The 21,601-nt window shown below is 37.1% G+C and overlaps 1 protein-coding gene across 15 annotated transcripts in view; it reads right to left on the reverse strand.

Moving 5' to 3' along the window:
* Positions 1-21,601, reverse strand: part of LOC135306700 (dynein axonemal heavy chain 5-like) — a 149,622-nt gene that overhangs the window by 33,782 nt on the left and 94,239 nt on the right. For 11 of the 15 annotated variants that reach the window (XR_010367487.1, XR_010367486.1, XR_010367490.1 and 8 more), the window contains 9 exons: positions 17,348-17,566; positions 14,652-14,828; positions 11,128-11,322; positions 9,729-9,884; positions 9,268-9,450; positions 6,188-6,358; positions 5,392-5,770; positions 4,011-4,282; positions 1,954-2,118 (listed from right to left, as the gene is read on the reverse strand). Coding sequence is in view for 9 of the 15 variants with exons in the window: in XM_064431079.1 (XP_064287149.1) it covers positions 1,954-2,118; positions 4,011-4,282; positions 5,392-5,770; positions 6,188-6,358; positions 9,268-9,450; positions 9,729-9,884; positions 11,128-11,322; positions 14,652-14,828; positions 17,348-17,566 (1,917 nt within the window). In the remaining 6 variants the exon portion in view is untranslated. Of the gene's footprint in view, positions 1-1,953; positions 2,119-4,010; positions 4,283-5,391; positions 5,771-6,156; positions 6,359-9,267; positions 9,451-9,728; positions 9,885-11,127; positions 11,323-14,651; positions 14,829-17,347; positions 17,567-21,601 lie in introns of those variants that run through there. The other 4 variants (XM_064431088.1, XM_064431138.1, XM_064431147.1 and 1 more) reach the window with 4 other exon arrangements.

A 21,601-nucleotide genomic window follows, 5' to 3' on the forward strand; every position in this document is an offset into this window, starting at 1 on the left:
ATTTTACTCCTTCTGAAAGAACTCTATCAAATATCTGCATACAGAATGTTTCTTTCAATAGTGAGTCATGTCAGCATATCCATGTCATCTTAATACATCACAATCCAGATGAAAATGCTGGCATTTTAGTCACTACAGTGGCCCTGACAGTTCTGTTGAGGGTTCTCTGCATCATTCCCTAAAAGAAGAAATGATCTCTACAGTTTAAAAAAAAATCTGATTTTAATGAAGTCAAAATGCTGGCATAAGAAACTTCATTTTAATCCTGAAAGCTGAATTTTCACACCATCCTAAAGTGAAAGTAAAGGGGGCATAAATGCAACTATTTTGATGGAGCTTGTTTGGCTTATAAACTAGATTACACAGCTCAGTAACCACAGATAATGTTCTCATTTCTTTGGGAGAGGGCCACCTGAACAGCTAAATTTTAGAGTGAAAAATAAATTCTGGGTACAAATTTGAACATTACAAATTTGAACAGCAGATAGCTGATTTATGCTGTTAATATCATACTTAGAGACACCATTAGCACTGGAAAACCATTTTAAGACTACAAATCATGACTGTAAAAGGGAAATAATTTTACAAAGAGGCCCAAGTTTGTTATCATTAAGAAGAAAAAAACCCAGCACCACCACAACCCCCCTTCAAGATCAAGTCCCTGGTAAAACTAACTTATATTAAAGATTAAAGCAGAGAAATTCCAAAGAAAAGTACAATTTGTTGACGTACTAGCAAAACAAACACAAAGCTCCCTTGACAATGTTTCTGAAAATTAAATTATTTCTAGATAAGCTTTTCAAAAGCTAAAGAATTTCTGAAATGCTCCTCAAGTTCCACATTTTATACACATTTTTATTTTTAAAAACATCTCTGAATTTTGGTTTGTGACATTAGGATGCCTTTTGTAAACTAGAAAAGTTTCTATATGCTGGGTGGTTAGGTCTTTACTTCAAGAGGTTGGAAAAGAGCCTTACAGTTAAACAGTGTGGTTGCCTTTACATTTACAGGTGACACTAGAGTTGAACTTCACGTTGTGGCAGCCCAGCTGATGTTGCCTTGCTCATAAACTGTGTGTGAATAAACAAGGCAACCCCTTCAGCTCTTTCACAACCTCACTTTCCATTTATTCTATACACGTTTCCTGAAAGCATGGAAACATACTAAGACTGCAATATCCTCTTGGTCTGACAGCAGACAAGGATCAAATTAATGACTTCAGATTTAAGATTCCTAAATTTAAACACTAAGTGAAAGTTAGTCATGATTTAAGCAATTTTAATACAGACAGATGAACAAGGGCCCTGATTTTCAAATGGAATGAGCATCTCCACTTTCTGATTAATAAGCTGAAGAGATTTGTGGATCTTCCCACTTTTGCATGTCTTACTCAGTGTATTCTAAAATCCTGCACCATTAAATGAAGATGCATTCTAACGAGGAGGAAAATTTATGGAGATCCAAAGTAAATAACTTCTTCTTGGGAAAATTTTATATGCTGCTACATTGTGAACCATAAAACAGAGCACAGAGTGATGCCATTCTGTAGGAAATGTTGAATGTCTCCATCAAGTGCACAGATTGAATGCTAGGGTGTTAAAATTAATTCCTCTAGTCACCAGAATTATGATTTTTTTTTTTTCTGTATCTTCTTGTAATCATCATTACTGTCAGTTCCTACAGTGAATGTAACACAATTTAAACCACAAATGTTGCTTTGTTCACATTTCTTAAGAAGTGGGATATCATAGTCCGCTGGATAAAGGCGGAGGTCTCATTGGAATCAAACAACTGCAAAAAGGAGGACTACAACATTTTAATTTCCTAGTAAATGCATTTTGGCTACTGCTCAAAAATTAACTTCCAGAGAACACTAGGTATTAATATATGCTAGTGCAGAGAAGAGTTAATAATTTCTTTATCAGCTCTAGCAAACTCAGTTTAGGAAGATACCTTTGATTTTGCAAGACGTTCTATATTTTCAGTGGGGTCAGACCCCACTGATAAAAGGCACGTCAAAGGTGTTCGACAGCCACTTTCTGTCCACATTGCTTCCATTTCAAGAATAAATCCTTCCGCATACTTCCCTCCAAGAGATTCTGCAATGTAGTGCCGAGCCTGGAAAAAAAAAATTCCCAGAAATATATATCTATCTTTACCTTTTTAAGTTTAGCATTAATTAGAAATGTGGAATTTACCAAAATCTACATTGGAAGGCACTAACTGTCTAAACTTTAATTTTTCAACTTTTGTCCACAGGAGGCAGCCATTGAAATTCTCAGATAGCAAACTTCAAACACAGAAGAGAAAGAATTCTGCTCACGCAACAGCCACCTGTGAACACTGTTGTTAGAAAATGCTAAATGGAGTTTCTTAAAGAACTGGAAAAAAAATCCATGCAGAATAGATCCAGTGTCAGCTCTGAGGACATCCCAGATATTGCCCCTAAATTACTGCCTGTTAAATCTTGGTGGATAGCCAAATAAAAGAGTTTCTCTGTACCAGTTCCCTTATTAGTTCCTCTAAGTAGGTATTGTTGACACTGTCTCTACAACATAGTGGATTATGCAGATCTTTCATCTGAGCCAGTTACAATCTCCCATATATTTATTGGAACTTCAAACAAATTCTCCTGTCCAGTGGTTATCCAATTCAAGTCTCTTAGGCTGAATATCTATTTCTACAAAATATAAACTCAGACTTGATCCTTAAAGCTCAAACCTTCTTTACGCCTCTATTTTTTTTCTTTTCACAGACATTTTCTAAAGGAACTTCTAAAGCTACCTTAGTGCATGAAATTCTTTTTTGACTGGGGTGATTTCCTAGCTATGTATTGACTCTCACAGATTCTGAGGCATGCATGATGAAGAGAAGCACTGAGGAACAAGGTGGACGGAGGAAGATGTCAACTGTAGGAAAAAAAACCCTCAATCACCCACCGTTAAGTGTAACTTTTGTCCTAGACAGGTAAAATTTCTAATACTTGGGAAAACACAGTAGGAAAAGAAGAGATTAAAAAAGAGTAACAAAAGAGATCCCCTCTCTCCTCAAAAATTAAAATAATGACCTATTTTAGCAACCATTGTTCAGAGACATTATTTTTTAGAGATATTTGTGCAAGACAATAACAAATTAGTTAAATTAGATAAATTAGTTGATAGATAATTGTTGATAGATAATCAGTTGATAAATAAGAAGTAGCAGCTTTATTATTTTGCTCTGTCTAAATTATAGCAGTTGGAGCTCCCATACTTCTCTCCTACTTTACTGAGTGAAAAGTAGAAAACAAAAAAGAGTGGAGAGAGCCTTGTTGAAAAAGAGGTCCATGAAAATATAGTGTCCCCTAAATACAACACAGATGCTATCACAGCATGTAAAATGTAAAGCTGAGATAGGCAGGAAAGAAAAACAACCACTTTCCAGTATAGAAAGGAAAAAAAAATGAAAAGAGGGTACTCATAGGCTCATACCTCTCTTTTACACCTACATAGAGAAGAAAAATCAAAATATCACAATCTGTGGAGAAACTGCTAGTCTACTGCAGTTTCTTTTATGACATTTGCCACAAGGCAGCCTTAATTATTACTTCCTCAGTAGAGAGGGTAAGTAAACAGTTTATCTGCTGTTTTAGTGCACCTGTCATAAAAGTGAATTTCTCTTTTCCCACTGTTTCTCTGAAAGAGGACAGGGATGTATCTTTTGATTCACCAGAGGAATGCAACTTCTTTACAGGCTGCATGACTAAACTGTGAAAGCACCACACCAAAAGAATGGTATTCCTGCAGCTCCAACACAATTTGCTTCATGTTCCAGTTTTTAGTTCATTGCAATTAAATAAATTAGTGTTTTCACACATATTTTTTTGTGAGCATTTCAATATCTGATTTTTCAAAATAGCTCACTCTGCAACAAATATTATGGTAACAAGAAATGCAGAGAACTAAGTTTGGAACTAGCAGTACTTCAGGAGATGTCACATGGCATAACCACTGTACAAAAATGTATCTTACTTGGGCAACGGTGTGATCGGGGCACCAGCTACGGACAAGGAGCAGTTTGTGGAATTCATCCAGTAAGCTGTCATAACCATCAGGAATAACAGATTTTTCAGGAGCTTCTTCATCAAACCAGGCTTTCCAAGACTTCTCATTCTTAACAATTTGCACTAGAAGTTGATTGAAAGGGTACAAGCTAGATAACTGCACAAGATTGAGCCATGTCGTGTCAAGGATCCACTTTTTTGGTTTTGGTTCCACAGAATTCATGTCCAAGCTGGCACCTCCTGCAAAGTGAAAAGTATTATAGAGGAAAACAAACATTGTTAAACAGAAACATGACAAATGATAAAAATACTGGTTTTATATAATTCAGGGAGTAACATTTTATGTAAACCAGGATATAGAGACGTAACATTTGCATGGAGGAAACACTTAACAATGACCTAATTGAGAAGTGGTCTCAGCTCCTCCCAAAGCTGATATCCCATTAATTTTTGTGCTGCTTCTACTCTATCTGTAGAGACTAAATAAAATGTCACCACCTAAAAGGATCCTCAAACCCAGTTCTTCAGAGCAGACATATAATGGTTAGTACAGCCTCCTTTCATCTATGCTAATGAATAAGAAAAGCACATGGTGCATTCATATCGAGGACTGCAACGTCAGCAGCCTCTTAGCTCAACCACTACTCAGCCTCATGCCCATTTGCACACCCAGCACAGCTGAGCCACAGCTGAACAGTCACTCAGTGTTTGCCAAACAAACTGAGATATTTGGATGCCAAGCACCTGACTGTACTTGTCTTTGTAACAGATTGCATTTATCTTGGAGACCTCAGTGAGGTCAACCACCATCAAATTTTATAAACCTTACTCAAAGTTTTCTTTGTCATTGTGTCTGAGTAGTGACATACAGTGGTGACATAATGCAATGCAATAGAAAAGTGTTTAACAACATGTAACAGTCTTCCAATTTTTTTTGTGCTGATATTTAAGCCTGGTACAGAATTCACATGCCTGTTCATCAGCCATCAAGAGAGCTTTTGCTGATTGTCTACAATCTCACAGACACAGATATGTGGCAACTTGAAAAAGAGGCAGACAGTAGAGGCTGTAAGTTCTCTAACAAGTAATGGACTTATTTTTTCCCATTTTGTAATGTATAAGAGTTAAAATAATCCTCATCTAAGCATTATTTTGATAACAAATAATCTATATTACTCTTGTTTTGGAAAATTTGTCTCTCAATTCCTTCTTGGACTATATATGCTTTCATTCACAACTTAAAAACAAGTAGATCCACAGAATATAACACATTGTTAATGCAAGTACTGCAAAATCTGAATTTGGCAGTACAGACATAGGAAAAACAGAAACATTTTTAGAGAAATTACCTTTGATCAGTGTCTCAAACTCAGCGTGTGTAATTTTCTTGGCCTGCAAGTCAATCTTCAGTGCCAGAAGTAATGTGAACAGGAACCTGTGATTTTCATACAGCCCTCGAACTGTGTACTTGAAGACTTCATAGGTGAGATGCTCGATTATATAAACCACCCTTTTTGCTGGAATTTGAGATTTACGAGATTTTTCCACTGATAGGTCAAAAATGCCGAGGAACTGCCCTAAAGATGTTTGGTACATGACATTAACCAAGCTCATCTCCACAATGAGGAAATAAAGGATGCTACCTCGACCTGCCACGGGTCGATACTCTTCACGTGCAGTATTGATTTTCACCTCTGTCTCCATCGCTGTGTTTAATTTTTCACTGACCTTAAAATTAATGGAAAAGACTATGAAGATTAAGTTGTATTACTTGTGACTTATACTACATAAGCAAAAAGAAAAGGTCTTGATTAAGACTACAATAATATTTTTAGTTGAGCTTTGCCACCCTCTGCCAGAGTTTCAACACAGATGTGTCTTCATGTGTTCCAGCTCCTGTCAAAATGGAAACTGATTCAAATTTACACCTGAAAAATATGCCTGGAATATAAACAGTATCCAGGTCGCAGTTAAATATTGCCATTTTTTATTAATAACAAATTAGTGTTTCTACTATTTATTTATTATATAGTTGCTCTGAATAGAAAAAAATAAAACAGGAATGAAAATATAAACATACATCATTATATATATTATTTTTAAATTGCAATTACAGAATGTATCTGCAGCACATTCAAAGTTCACCTCTTCTGCTGTTGTTTTAGTGATCCTCAAGACTTCTATCAGAGACTCATCGTCAACCAAAGAGCCTTCTGTACTGGTTAGACGGCAGAGCAGATTATCTTCAAGCTCCTGCATTTTCCTCTTGTTGGATGTCACTTGTTCCATCAGTTTGATTCTTTCTGCTTCCAGTTCCTGTATTCAAGAAATTTGCCATAGAATATTTAACATCAATTAAAAGAAAGATTCCTTATAAAAACACAGAAAACATGATTTCATGCATGTCAGAGTGGGGACTTTGTTTGCTTTTCCATAAAATACTGAAATATTACTAAATATTTCTGTACTAAAAATAATTTATATGGATGATGAATATATATAGTAAATTAATTTATATGCATCCTGTATTTATTTGATTAATGAAGCATAAATGCTGGAGAATGAAAACACATCAGAATTACCAGGAAAAGCTTCCTCATAGTAAGGCACAAAACCACTAAAGATAGTTTCCAACAGCAAGTGATAAAAGCCACATTACATCGAGTACTTAAAATTAAATCAGATAAAGGACTGAAAGATGTTTTGTATGGCTGGATTTTACATTGTGAGCAAAATTGACTGGATGACCTTTTCCATTTCTAATTTCTACCATTCTGTGACTTTGAAAGATACAATTCTCTACTGCTTATAAAACAGGAAATGTTACAATTATTATCTATGTCATATGGATTTTTTTGCCCTTTCTACAAGACAGACAATGACAAGGGAAAAAAGGCAAATAAGTCAACACAACGCCAAGTGAAATGAAGCATCTATACAGCACAGTCTGCACAGCTCACGGATACTTTTGCTGGCTGTCTTTATTTAATCAATCCAGTAAACCTTCCTATAAGAAAAGGACTGTTAAGAATAGTCTATCTACACCTATGGCTTCAGTTCATTTTCATTTTTGTCAACATGTCAAGCTACAGAAAAAGGAGATGTACAGAGTTATATAGTACCGGAGAGGTTCTCCTGTATTTCAAAGAAGTGACAAATTTCTTTATTTTTACAAGCTTCTCACTTGGAAACCTGTTTGAAATATGTTCTAGGGCTGCAGAGTAGTGACTGCATCCCAAAGAGGGGAATGGCTTAAGCATCAGTAATTCAGCTTTCTACATTTACTCCTCTTTCTATACCATTAATACAAAAAAAACCCCAATTAGAATTACACAAAAGGAATACTTCCACAAAACACTCAAAAATACATTTAACTACATGCTTAAATTCCCCATTAGGATGTGGAATTCCACTTTACCCTTATAAGTCTGTAAAAGATGTATTTCAGAAAATTAGCAAATATACCAGGTGCAAGTTTTTGCTTGCAAGGGAACTTCACAACCATATTTGTAACATAAATAATAGTTGTTCTGAACACAAATAGTGGCAGCAACTCCATTATCAAAGTACAAAAATATGCTGGTTTTTTTTTTTTTTTTCTATATTTACAGGATCAACCTATAAAGCTGGGAAGAATAAACACTTCTTTGATCACATTTCATTGATCACTAGAGAAATCTTTAAGAATGTCTTGGTTCCTTTAATCTATTACTTTAGCTCAGCAATCATAAAGTTGTCTCTTTGTAATAGAAAACCTGTTCTTCAGAAGCTCTGTTCATGTTGTGCCTTTTCTTTGAACTAATTTTTTCAGAATCCCATTGGCTCTAACTATCTACACCATCACATTCACCTCTTACTGAGACAGAAGAGACAACAATCATGATGTCTTCATATCTGCCAAAAGAAGTTTAATAAATGTTGGTCAGCTGCAACCATGTCCCTGTGCAGCAAGTAGTGCCAATATAAACCAGGTTCCCTTGCAACTCTCTTCAGCTGATGTACAGCACTGGAGGAATAATTTTCAGTGACTCTATTTTTGACACAATGCAGTCTAGGTGTTGCTACATACATTCAGTATGAATTCTCTAACAGTTCTGTCCAAGAAAAAAAAAAAAACAGCACAGAGCAAGGGTATCTTGTGGGAAGAGGATTTTTATATGTAGGTCATGAGAAACCTATTTCACTTCTATTACTTCTATCTTGATTTAGACCTCTCCCTCCCTTCAGAGGTTAGTCAGGATACTCCCATTCACTCCTGCTGATGCTGTTCAATTTTGCTTACAGAAACCTACATCTACTGGAGCGAAGATTAAAAGTTCTGCCTCTAAAGCATTTGTCCCACCCTATTTTTCCCTAGTACCTCCTGTTACAGTCTTTCTGTTTTCCATGGAACAATTCACAGGAAGTTTGTGCATTACAATGACTTTCCAGCCTCTGTGACTCTCAGGCTGAAGGAAGGGCACCTTAAAAAACAGTCCTTACTTCAGTGAAGGCTCATTTTGAGCAAAGTGGAAGGGTGCTGGCTGGAGAAAATGACAGCACCACTAAAGAACACTGGTTAGAACATGCTTTGGGGAAGTCAAAGGAAGAATTAATTCCTTTAGATAGGCAACTCCTCTCACATTAGCAGCCTACCTGAGCTACCTACTGAAAGCAGCAGCTCTGCTAATGCAAACCTCAGTTTTTTCTCTCATCTGAGAGAGAATTTTCTTCCTTATATTAACTTCCACATAATCAATGCAAATTTTAGTAAGAAGAGAGTCAAGTCAGTGTTCAGGGCTCCTTAAGAATCTTTTATCTCCCTGCACACTAGAGCCTGGCTGGCAAAAGTAGATCAAGTTCATAAGTATTTTTTCATGTAATTCAAACTAAGTTTAAAAAGGAATTTAGAAATACAAGAGATTTCTGACTGAACAAGAAGCCCTTTCCATATATGAAGGAATAAAGTTGTTTTATGTATGTCATGTGCATGCCTGTGATGTATTTTTAATGAATAATTTTCTTTCTTCTCTTTCCAAGGCCAGATCTTAAAATAAATGTTTAGATTCCCCCATTCAACTAAAAAACAGCTTCACATTGTATTTCAGTGAATGCAGAACCTTTAAACTTTCATTCACATTTTTGTTCTTGCATTTGATTTCAGCCAAGCCATTGAATATGTATGCACTCCTGGTGCAGATACTGAACAAGCCTTCCCTCTAGTCAAATACTGCAAGATTCCATACCTGCTTTTCTGTGAGGATGACACGACCAAGGAGCTGATCTTCCAGCCCTTTCATAGTAACAGTAAAGTCAATCACAGTTGTTCTTGCACTAATTTCTGGAGTATAAACAGGATTAGCCACCTTTGTTGTCATATAGAGGGTAAACCCTTCTGTCAGATCTACCTCCTTGTCACCTACTTTCACCTGAAAATAAAAAGCATTTCTCAATTTTTGAAAGCTGAATTCAGAAAAACTGTTATTTTATCTGATGAAAAAAAAAATCTATGAACTCTTTTTTAATGTTTTCATTTACACTTTTTAAACTTTCTGATTAAGGGTAAAAAAGCCCCCCAAACTACCCCATGAATTCACTACACATTTTCTAAGTGTTTTAAAGGTACAAATCATGTCAGTATTCAGACTACCCCATACCCAACATCTGTCCTGTTGGGTTTTGATTTCATGTCTACAATTCATCTTACTTTGTATGCTGAACCAGATTTTATGAAATTTTTTTCCAAGATGTTATCTAGAGCAGGATCAAGTTCCTCTCCAATGTCTTCAATTAACAGAGGTCGGCCAAGGGACAAGGAGTCTTCTATATGACTTCTGAAGAACTTGTGGTTCATAGCTGTAACCTAGGAAGATTGAGTCACAGCACAGCATGCATTTGAAAGCACACAGAAAACAGCATAAAATCTATTGAAGCTTTAAAAAAATTGTACTCATCCTGGGATATCTATACAAATGGCTACATTTTAGGGACCAAAACTTGCCTCTCCTGACATGAATGGAAGTTTTGCTTTAAACTCAGGAGGATAGATCATCAGATTTCTTTATTGTCACTTATTTACTTTTTTATCTGCATATCTATTTCATCATTGTGATATCATAATATCTCCAAAATATAAATAGATTTATGCTTAGAACACTAATGTGAAGTAGGGAAATGTTTATGGAGTTCAGAAAGGGAGCCAGCGTTATATAGGAGGCCTGATCTGACATCAGATGTTCAATTTCCAATTCAGTTCCACCGGTCTTAAAATTGCTAAAAGTCAAACAGACTCCTTTTCATTTATTCAAATTTAATATATTTAATATAATTCTTTAAGATTATAATTGAATAGCCTTTGCAGGCATCTCTTATGTCATGGTTTTCAGGTGTTTTTTTTTACCTGGAAAAAATTTAGGATAGACATGTTTTTAAAATAAAAATCCTTGTCTTGCAAGCACAGCTCTTTGAAAAAGGTATAATTAAAATATCTAGAGGCACATTACACAGAATCAAATGAGTATATTATTTAAAAATTAATACTCTGTTCCACCACTCTGCACTTTCTGTTTGTTATGTAGGAATATGTGTATCCACCAAAACAGCAGGTTCCCTACATTTTTATTTCAGATTCAGCTGAGAGATAAAGCTAGTGTCTGGGTGACCAACAGCATAACACTAACAAGACCATAGCAAATTACAATACCCCAGGTGTAAGCCATAACTTAAACACTTGTGTACTTAGAATCTTGACATAACTCTGTTCCCCCTGGACTTACTGGGGAGAACTCTGATTCAGAGCAGGAGATACAAGTCTCCAGGAAGGTGGAGAATGAGATACAACCTTTTACTTCCCTCTTTGTTTCTCTTTCACTACAGCAAGAAATTAAAAGAGTCATCATAAAACAGATATGCCATAACATATCAGTGTGAGTTATTTTGCCCTGTTATTGATACCTTGATATAGGGTACAGGTTCTATAGGTGTCAGTCTTGTTTCAGTTTCTGCATAGCTCTACACCCATAAACATCAGATTTAAAATCACATGGCCAAAGCATGATGACACAAATGACACACACATTTTAAAGAATTGTAAGTTAAGTATTTACCTGCAGTCCATTATTCTTTTCCTTATTTTTGATCCAGATCTTTCCTTGACCTTGTGGGTCAATCAGCAAAGGATATCTAGATGCTTTTGTGACAATAATGCCATTTTGAATTGAAAGGTCATCATTTGGAAGACCCTGGATGTTCCACTCACCCACTGTAGCATTGTCAACAAGCATACCAGTAAGGTTCAAGTTCTAATAGAAAATATTCAATTACAAAATCAGTACCAGTAGAAAACATGCAAATACAAAATTAGTGTCAGTTAGAGGAGCTATACTAAAACAGCTACTGGATGGTTTTCCTTCTTATTCTGATCAGAATGCATGGTAGAGTGTATTTGGTAGTTATTGCTTACTGTTCCTTTTCTTTAAAGCTCAGTGGCTCAATCACTGCAGTTGAGCAGTAATAAAAGTGAATTCTGTTGAGGCTTTGATGTCCATCAGAGAGTGTCAGAAAAACCTCTGAAGCCAGGTCAGTATCTAATGACAAACTGATTTTTTGCCATTTTTAATAGCAAATACTTTTCCTGCTAGTTCAAGTGGAATTGTCATCTTGCTCACAAGACCTTCCACCTGCTGGAAAGTGCCTTCCAAGTACAGGATGGCTGTGGGAGACTAAGAGAAGAATGTGGAGATGTGCTATGGATCAGTAACCATGAACTATCATGAAAGGCTATTGCTGCTAAGCTAAAACCCTTCACAGTTCGCATATTCTCCTTAAGTCTGATTTGCACTTGTCAGCTAACTTGCTTTATTTTATTCACTCTGAAAAGTGACTGGCCTCTCAAAAAAGTGTACGTGAAGAAAAAACTGCTGAAAATAGCAAACCAAACTCTCCAATTTAGAAAAGCACCTTAGTAAGGATTGAGAATTTTTAAAATAATAAAATTGAAGGTATTTTTTTATTTGCTCCTTACACTTTTCATTCAACAATTCATACTTGTAGGCTTTATCTAAAGACATGTTTGAAATACAGACATGAAAGAAAGTAAAAGCCTGTAAATCTTACGAAAATCACATAATTTGGTGTCTGAAGCCTAAAGCAAAACTTCAAATACTGTGAGAGTTGTGATACAATCATGAGACCTAATGATACCAGTGGTTGCAAGATGCCAAAGCATCTTTACTCCTTTAATTTTTTTACTTCTAAAATTATTGAAGACTCATGATGAAGCAACACAAATCATCCTCAGAAGACAGAAATTTTAAGAAACAAGTTTCCGTTTGTGCAAAGGACAGAAAAGGATTTAATAGGCAATTTTTTCAGCAATTGGAACCTAAAACCATATCTAGCTCCTTAAGCAGATGAGTAGAATCTAAACAGCTTTGAATATTTTCTTACCTACAGCAAGAAGTATCAGTCACCCTGCAACTCTGAAACTCAGCTAATTTAAGTGCCTAACTAAACAGATAAGTGGCTAATTTTAAACAGATCTTTGTAAATTGTTATGCCTAAATGACTCATACGCCCACGGTCAGTTAGTCTGTGACAAACTAAAGCAGATGTCAAGCCTTGTGCTTGAACTGCAAAGCTGCTTTCTTTCCTGTGGTGTGAAGTATCAAGAAAGGCCCATATGCTGCCTTTTGTGAGTACTTAATTCCCTGGGAAAAATCAAAACTCTCTTGGATATACTATGATGGAAATCATGATTCTGTCTTTAATGGGAACTCTAAACAGAATGGTAAATTCATTTTGAAACTCATTAACTACAGTATCCATCTAACTGAAGCATATTGCAGGGGGAAGGGGGGAGCAACATAGAAACCATAAGAAAATATTCCTCAAATTTTCAAGGATGCAGCCAAATAGTAATACAGTCAGAATACTCTCATGAAAGCAGAACTTTAGTTCTTTATGTATTGCTTTCTAAGGACATTATATATCCAGTTTCTTATCCTAAAATGGTGAGAATCTTGACAGATACTGCCCAAAGTAGCTTTTAAGAACATTTTGTACACTGAACTTGGGAAAGAGCCTCCCTGGGATGAGTGCATGTAGGATAACTCCCATGCCACACCGGTTAAGAATCTTGCCTGAAACTGCACTGCTCCTGGTACTTTATGAACAAATCCATCTTGGCCTTACATATTTTTTATCATCAGCAGTTTTCAGAGAGCTTTACTGGGTGGGTCAGAGTCATTCATCTTTTAAGTCACAGTGTAAATTGGGCTGGATTGCAAGTTTCCCTCCCTCAAGTCAAGGTTAATCAGAATTACAAGAATTATGCTAACCTAACATTAAAAATATAGAAAAACATATTCACAAGTAACTTCTCTGAAGTGAACAAACCCCTCATGGAAAAGAGGTCTCCTAAATAGAGGTTTTAAGTGCTAAATCCCAAAAACACTGAAAAGATGCAGATCTACCTTTAACTGTTTCACAATGATACACATGTACATAGGTTGCTCAGTAGCTCACAGCATTTTTCAGCAGCCACTGCTTTGTCAAAATCTTTGAGAGCTGAGAACAGGAAATGTTTGAGCTTAATGCCTCAACTCCTGTGCTGAGAGGAAGAGAGAGTTCCTGAACTATTTCTGCAGCCTTTACTGCTGAAGAAAATGCACACAGGTACTCACAAAACCAAGTGGAAGACAACTCAGAAAGACAGCTTTGATTACTATGGCCTAAATTCTGCCTTCAGTATGAATATGTCTTCCAGGTACATGGAAGATAATTAGACAGACCTCCTAAAAGTCATGGAAAAGGAGCAAGGCTGCTGTTGGCCATAAGCAAAGCCTCTGCACCAGAACATCCGCCAGGTCTGGCACTCCTGAGGCAGATAATGGTAAAAGTAAAGGACAAGATTCATGCAAGGTATCTTGCCCTGTCTCATAGTCTCAGCATGCAGACAGCTCACCTTAATAAAGGTAGAATATGAAGTGGCAAGAAATAGAAACTGAAAATATGGGACTGTAGCTCCACTGCATTTTAGGCCACCTCTGCCTGCACAGACACAGGCCAGGGAAGGAGATACTGCAATGTCAGCCTCACTAGAACAGCCTCACTGGTGACAAAGGTGCATGGATTTAAAAGCTAACACTGCAGTAAGCCTTGCAAAATGCTTTTTACAAGACACTTCAAATTAAACAAAATTAAATGTTGTGGGTACGCAGCAGAGGGTATGACAGGAGGGTATGTACTGATAACACATGGAAGTGCAAAGGTGATGTTTCCTCTTATGAAAAGATAAGTGGATTCTAAGCTGATAAATTTTACTTTGTTTCCTGTATTATGCTATTTCTCCCAGGCCAGCTATCTCAGACAGCATTTCTCTCTCAGATTTGCTAGAGCAGTGTCCTACATACCAATTGTGAAATGCCTGACAGTATAAAGAGGAATTTAAAACATATTGGTTTAGAAGCTCAGTTGTCAACTGTTCAGACTTTTTATTTATTAAAAATTTGATTGAATGTGACAGCTTGTATATAATCTTCCAATTATGTACTTTTCTGGAATGAAATGCTCTGCATATAATTTCTCAGCAAGGCAAAGAAAAAGGTCAGAACAAAACATGAATGCTTACTTTACTGTATGGAATCTTGCTATTGTCCATCTCTTTCTTCCACAATTGGAGTAGCAAATTCCTGTACTCCTGATTGAAAGGTCCAGAATAAGAGAGAAATCCAGTGGCCAGAAGAACATTCCCCACCAAATTAATAATCTGATTTTGAAAGTTTTTGCTGCTTGCTGTCCAACGAAGCTGTATGTAAAATATTAAAAGGAAGTTAGCTTAAGCAGACACAAAACCAACACAAACATCTAACTTAAAAACTTATCTCTTTCTGTTAAATAACTTTTCTTCAGAACAGGAGTACCTTTTGCTTTAAATAATTCTTTTCAGAAGTAGAAGTTTGCTTGGACGTGACGTTTGGCAACCACCTGACCAAGTGGAGAAAAAGCATCTTTGCGAACAAGCTGGTCAAACTGGTAAGAGCTTTAAAGGAGGAATGAAGTGTCAGGCAGAGGAGGACCAATAGCCATGTGAGGAAGTGGAGGATGGGTCTGGCAAACAAAATGTGTGAGGTGAGATAAACTGTAGGGACCTTGTAATCAACAAAACAGGGCTAATGAAGGACCATCTTAAGGATACCCACAAAAACAAATTGTTCACCAGACAGAATGGTGGGGACAGCCTTCATAATGCTTATAGGACATGAATTATCACAGCTCGGCACCTCTCTGAAGTGTTTCTAAGGAACGTGCACAGCATGGAGAAAAAAAGAGGACTCTGCATGTAGCTGCAGCGTCATGATATGATGGGGGTCATGGGAACATGGTGGAAAGACATCCACAACTGGAGAGCTGCATAAGCTGTCTATGGGCTGGTTAGGAGGGACAGGTTGGGAAGGTGAGAAAAGGGGTTTTCTCTCATGTGACAGAGCAGTGGAATGATGTGTTCAGCATGGGAGACTCGAGGATGGACAGACAATATGCCAGGTGGGAGCCTGCCTATGAGTTAGCATCAGAGGGAAGATCAGCATGGGAGACATGAGTGTCTGCCACAGACACTGTGATTAACAAGAAGAAGATGAGGGGAAGAAACCTTTGATCCACAGGCCTTGGTCTTCAACAGCCCAATATCTGAAGGGATAACACAGAAAGACACAAGCAATCCTTGAGGTTTTAAGGAAGGTATTGACAAAAGTTCTCATCACAGTCGAGTGAGGATTTAATGAGGGAAAGGCAGTTTGCTTAACCTCAGATTTGCAGGTAAAGAATTGATCAGGGATCTAAAATTTGGGGGCAACCTTGTTCAGACTCGAACACAGAGAATGTAGGGGGAATTTGTACACATGTAATTATGCGCACAAATACATGATGAGAAGGTGTAAAAAGGAAAATTCTGCCAGAGTCTTTTCACTGGTACTTTGTGAAATGACAAGGGGCAATGGACACAAATTGGAATATAAGATATTTAAATTCAGCACACAAAAAAAATCCCTTTATTTCAGTGAGAGTGGTCAAAAACCGAAATAGGTTGCCAAAGGAAGTGGGGGAATCCTGGAAGATATTCAAAACCCAACCAAAAAATGCACTGAGCCTTGAGTAGGGGGGAACGAGGGATGTGTGCTTTGCATTAGATGGTTTCCAGAGGTCCCTTCCAATCTCAATTATTCCATCATGCTGCAATTTTATAAATATTATTTTTCGTGTGCTAAAAAAAATTAAAATAATTAACTAATATTTTTCTTATTAATTTATTTCCAGGTTTCTGTTCCCTTACAATCACCCTGCATTCAATCTTGGTCAGGACCTGCATGCTTCAAATTTAAAAAACATACATTTAACCCAGTGTCAGTTTTTCCTAATCCTCCAAGTGCCATATAGTGTCTTTAATTTTTTTTTTTGTCTGAATTTTCAAAAGTAGAGTGGAATAACAGCTCTTACAAAATCTCATAGCACCAAGCTTCATAAAAGCCACAATAAGGCCCTATAATTTCCTATTTTTGTGTTGCTCTTAAATTTAGAAGTTCACTGAAAAAAAAATGACAAAGCATCTAAGATTTTTGACTGTTGTAATTTGAGGGGCAGCAATGCAAAGAAATTCTGAGGTGCCGGCCTCACAGGACACAATGGTTGAAGTCAGAACTCTCATCAATTTTGACTTTGTGTGAAATCAATGAAGGAATTAACAAAGCAAATAAGAAGAGGGGAAAAAGGAGTATCCTGCTTCCTCTGAAAACCTTCAGGCTGGAGCCAGAAAGATCTGCATAGGAAAGGTAAATTTCAAGCTCAGTGCAGAGGATAACAATTAGCCCACAATTCTGTAAAAGGCTCCAGTAGAAACCTAAGCTTCAATTATAATCCAGGAAATTAGTCAAGCTTCAAATTTGTATTCTTGTACACTTGGTAAGAAAAAGAGAGTAATCCTTCTTATAAATATTTTAGGGCAATTATTTAGGTTAAGCCTAATTCCTCTTCTTAAAAAAGCTAAAAGTAATTTTGGCTTCTTGGCTTTAAATCTGAACTTTATCCTCATACGATTCATATGTTATAACATAAATCTTCATGCAGAAGAATTAACACAAGAAATTGCTTCACTTTTTTAGGCACATTAACATCAAGGAAAACAACCATACATACAACTAAAAAAAGTGACATAGGTTATCAAGATGTCACCACGCCTTGATTTTGCTGAGCACTGCTATGATCATTATGGAGCATTCCCAAAACTGCACACCTACTTTGTGCTGGAAACCTGCACATGTGTGCTAATACCTTTTCACCCCCTAAGCCTTCAATCAGAGCTGAGGCATTATTCATCTTCCTTCTGCACGCCTCAGCATCATCGAGCAAGTCCTGCTTCTCTCTCACGGCAGTGTCATACATGGCTTGTACTTCATCCAGCTCCGCTTGCTTCTCATCCAGCTGATTTTGTGCACTATTCAGCTCCATCTGGGCAGCTGCAAGTCTTCCTTCCTGCAAAGCTAAATTTGCCTACAGATATTTAAAAGTAAAGTGTAGTTAATACCTGTTTTTTTGGCAGAAGCAAATGACATTCATTTAATGGAACATACTGTGCTGTATTGGGTACTTTTAAAAATAATACAAGTTTTAAGAAGAAAGAAGGGGTTTTTTTGCTTTTTTACTTCTGGAACAGAAAGATAGCATTAAAGTTATTCAAGGCAATCTTAAGACGTTTTAATAATATTTTCAGAATGGTCTATTGATCACACAATGACCAATGGTTTTAAATCACAATACACTTGAAATAGATGTATACTAGACACACGAGGTAACATATACAATGGGTTGCCTTATATATATGCCTCTTGTAATACAGTCTCAGTGCAAAAGAAATTTCATACTGTCTTCATTAATTATAAAATAATAAAAATTATAACATACACTACTCTTCTGCTCTCTTTTTCCATCAATTACTTTTACAACAAAAATATAACAAATGTATTTTTTGCTCCTCTGGAAAGTAAAACTCTAGAGACTTCTTTCACATCTCTCTATAAATTTGCATGATGACTTACCAGCCATTTAAATGTGGCCCCTTAACTTTTATATTCCTAACAGGGTTGAAGAAATATTCTGTGAATGCAGAAAGTATTTCCATATATATTTGCAAAGGATTAGAGCCTGGCAAATTTCGTATGAAATTCACACTTAGAGATAAAGGTTGCTTTCATTTACTCTGAATATTTAAAAAAGCTTGTTTAAATATCATGTATCTTATTTCTGTTTTTTTCTTCTATAAGGGTTATGAAGATGGAAACCAAGAGTCTGTAAAACCTGTTTTATTACAAATATGAAACTTGACACTTGCAATGCGTCACACCAGAAGAGTAGCAGTAGAAGGCATCTCTCTTAAGGGGTAACTCTTAGTTAACAGCATAACCATGGGTTGGGGTCTGGCCTATTTCAAAAGAGTGGTTTGTGAGCAGGGAATTAGAGAAGCATGTATGTACTAATCAAGGAAGTAGGTTACTAATATCTGTGTACACGTATGTTGCATACATGTGTATTGGATACAGGTACATCACATGTACCTGTGTCCATGCATATTAGCAATCTAGGTACATGCAGAGAGTAAATGCTAGAGAATAGCACTGTCAGTAAAATTTCATCTACTGTAGCCACCTGCTGTGTTGACAGATCCTAAAGATAAAAAAAAAATTTCAGAACACAGACGAACCATTAAAATGGCTGCCCATAAAATTTCCATCATGCAAGAATGCTGAAATATTTTTACCTCACAGTTTATCAAAAAACACATTAAAGAGCATCACCTAGAAATAAGCACTGCTCAATCAGTGAGTCTTGATTAAACCCAGATAAGCAGATTTCAGATCAGCTGCTGCTATGTTTTAGTGAATCTTGGACCACTGGGCAAAGTTCGAACAGCAAGGGAGTTTTTAGGAGGTGACGTAGTATTACTGTCCCCCCTGCACCAGGGAAAGGGTGAGCTATGAGAGAGAGACAAATAGTACAGGGTTCCTTCTGTATCTGAATAAGAAAGGCTTGACAACAACTGGCTTAATAAGACAACTGCCTTTAAAAAATAAGAAGAAGACAAAGAAAAAAAAAAAAAAAGAAGACAAACAGTGAGTAAACTTTACATCCCTTCAAATGCTGGACACCCCCCATTCATGCAGCATAAGAGACAGCCAGGATAGTTTTGCCCATGGTATCCTGTGCAGAGCAGATCCTCTCCATGAAGAGAAAAATTTCTCTTTTGGCCATTCAAACTATCTTAAACTCTTCTTATTCTTCTGTCTTATTAAAGCAGGTGCCTCATTTAACCATCTGTTGTCAGGCCTTTCTTACTGAGATCCAAAAGGAGCCCTGCACCAGCCCTCTTCCACCTCTTCCCACCACCTTCCCTACTACAGAGCATCCTTGATCCTTAAATTCTCTGAGGGTTAAAAATGGGAGTCAAACAGTATTATGACATATTGTTTCAGTCCCAGCTGAGAAATACTGAGGTTACACAGGAAACAAGATCCTTGGAGGGTAATGAATAACAGCCTTGGCAGAACAGCTGGAACAACAGAGAACTTACACCTGGCTGTGTGGATTCATATAACACCTTGACATTTATCACAGCAGGATGTGAACTTCAATGGAAAAGATGGGCATGTGAATTCCCAATACATATGAGAAATGATGCCTTGTAAATATGAAAAGCAAGTTCCTGTGCAGCAACAAACTACCCAGAAAAGTACAAATGATTGATGAAACAAACTTCCCCATTCTTAAAACTCTTAAAAGACTATCAGCTTTGAAGATGTAGGGACATCAAAAATATATTTCAGATGAGTACAAAAAAAAGTATATTGTATTCTAACATGAAAAGAATCCCTAAACTTATTTACACAAGGCTTTACAGATTTTCTGGAAGATGACCTATAATAAGAAACTATTTTACAGACAATGTAACCAGAGTTCTCAGCCATTTTCAGGGTAATCATAGCAAAGTATAAGACATTATAATATTAGTTTGATTTATAGGCTACTTTATCATATGTGATGAACAATGGTTGGTTGGATGAGACTGACAGCTAACATATCAGGATGACCAACCTATTTGATTCCCAAAGGCAGAAAGACTACTTGGTTCAGATGACCCTTTGAAATCATCACTATTTCCTTTCTCCCTGTTTTGTTTTTTTCCCCCAAACTCAAGTTTTCAAAATCTCATGGGTACAAACACAGCTTTTGTATTGACATCAGTATCAGGTTGCTGGCAGCCTCCTGTATAGAGCTCTGCCATGAGAGCAGGAGGCAAGTTCTGCTGCCAAAGAGAATCTTCTCACAAGAAGACTATTACAGCTGCAATCAGCTCCATACAATCATTTCCAGCCAATATTAGGCAGGAAGGAAACATGTTTCCCAACCACTAACAACCACTGTAGCCTTTCTAATTTTAGTGGCATTGCTCTGCGAACAAGATTCCCACCCTTCATTTCATCCCTCTGCATCATGCAGCAGAGCAAGGATACACAATTTGTTCCAGTTGGATGCAGTGTGAAAGCCTGAATAAATGGATTTTATGCAGATGAATCATGAGGATTTAAGACAAGAGGTCCACACTCTGATCTCTGCTCCTGGAGAAGTGATGTTACCCTGGAATATGCCTGGGTTTGTGTGGGAGCAGTAGCTTCAGCCTTTCCTTGCCTTTGGCATTGTGGGGAACCAGACAGACAATCCCCCCAGCTCCTGCTCCAGCCAGTGCTGCTGCCTGCCCTCTGCATCTGCCTGCGTGGGGCAGGTACAGACAGCACCTGTGCCAACAAGGGCCACAGCCTAAGGACTTTAGCATTTGTTTTGCCTGCTTCCAGGCTGCCCTCTGAGAGGACTTCATAGCAGGTGGTGAGATGATCCTGCCCCCCTTAACATTTCTGTATTCCACACAAAACTAGAACAAATAAACATTATCACAGTCACAGCTACACTCTTAAATGAAACAGGACCAGGAACTTTCTCTGGCACTGAGGTTGATCAGCATTAAAAATCTCACATTAAGCTCTCTCACCCTCTAAAACACTGTGACTACATGTTGGCAGCCTTATGGGAATGGCTCTTGGACCAGGCTAGAACCTGAAAGCTGCCCAGAGACTACTGAAAAATGCTGTTTAGCAAAGACCAAATCACACTAGGGATCATTTTAAAATTTACCAGTGTAAATGATCACTTTCCAGTGCCTAGAAAAATTCACTAGTACTGTTTAATTTATTAGTATTGACATAGACACTAAGTTTCTTGCTGATCCATTGCAAACTCAGTTTTGCAAAGTACCAAATATATCTGACCATGATCCAAGGAAGCAATTCAATAAAAATGACTTCTCCAACAGAAGGAAGCCTCACACTATTTAATGCTATTCCTGATCCTGAATGGAATGCCCAGATCAACCCCAAATAACTCTGAAGAGAAGCTGCTGCTCAGTAAATTGAGGAAATGTTACTAGGAGAATCCCATTAGGAAAAAAAAAATAGCATCCAAAACTATAGAGTTCTCTAC

The sequence above is a fragment of the Passer domesticus genome, chromosome 1 (assembly GCF_036417665.1).
Source record: "Passer domesticus isolate bPasDom1 chromosome 1, bPasDom1.hap1, whole genome shotgun sequence".
NCBI classification, from domain to species: Eukaryota; Metazoa; Chordata; class Aves; order Passeriformes; family Passeridae; genus Passer; species Passer domesticus.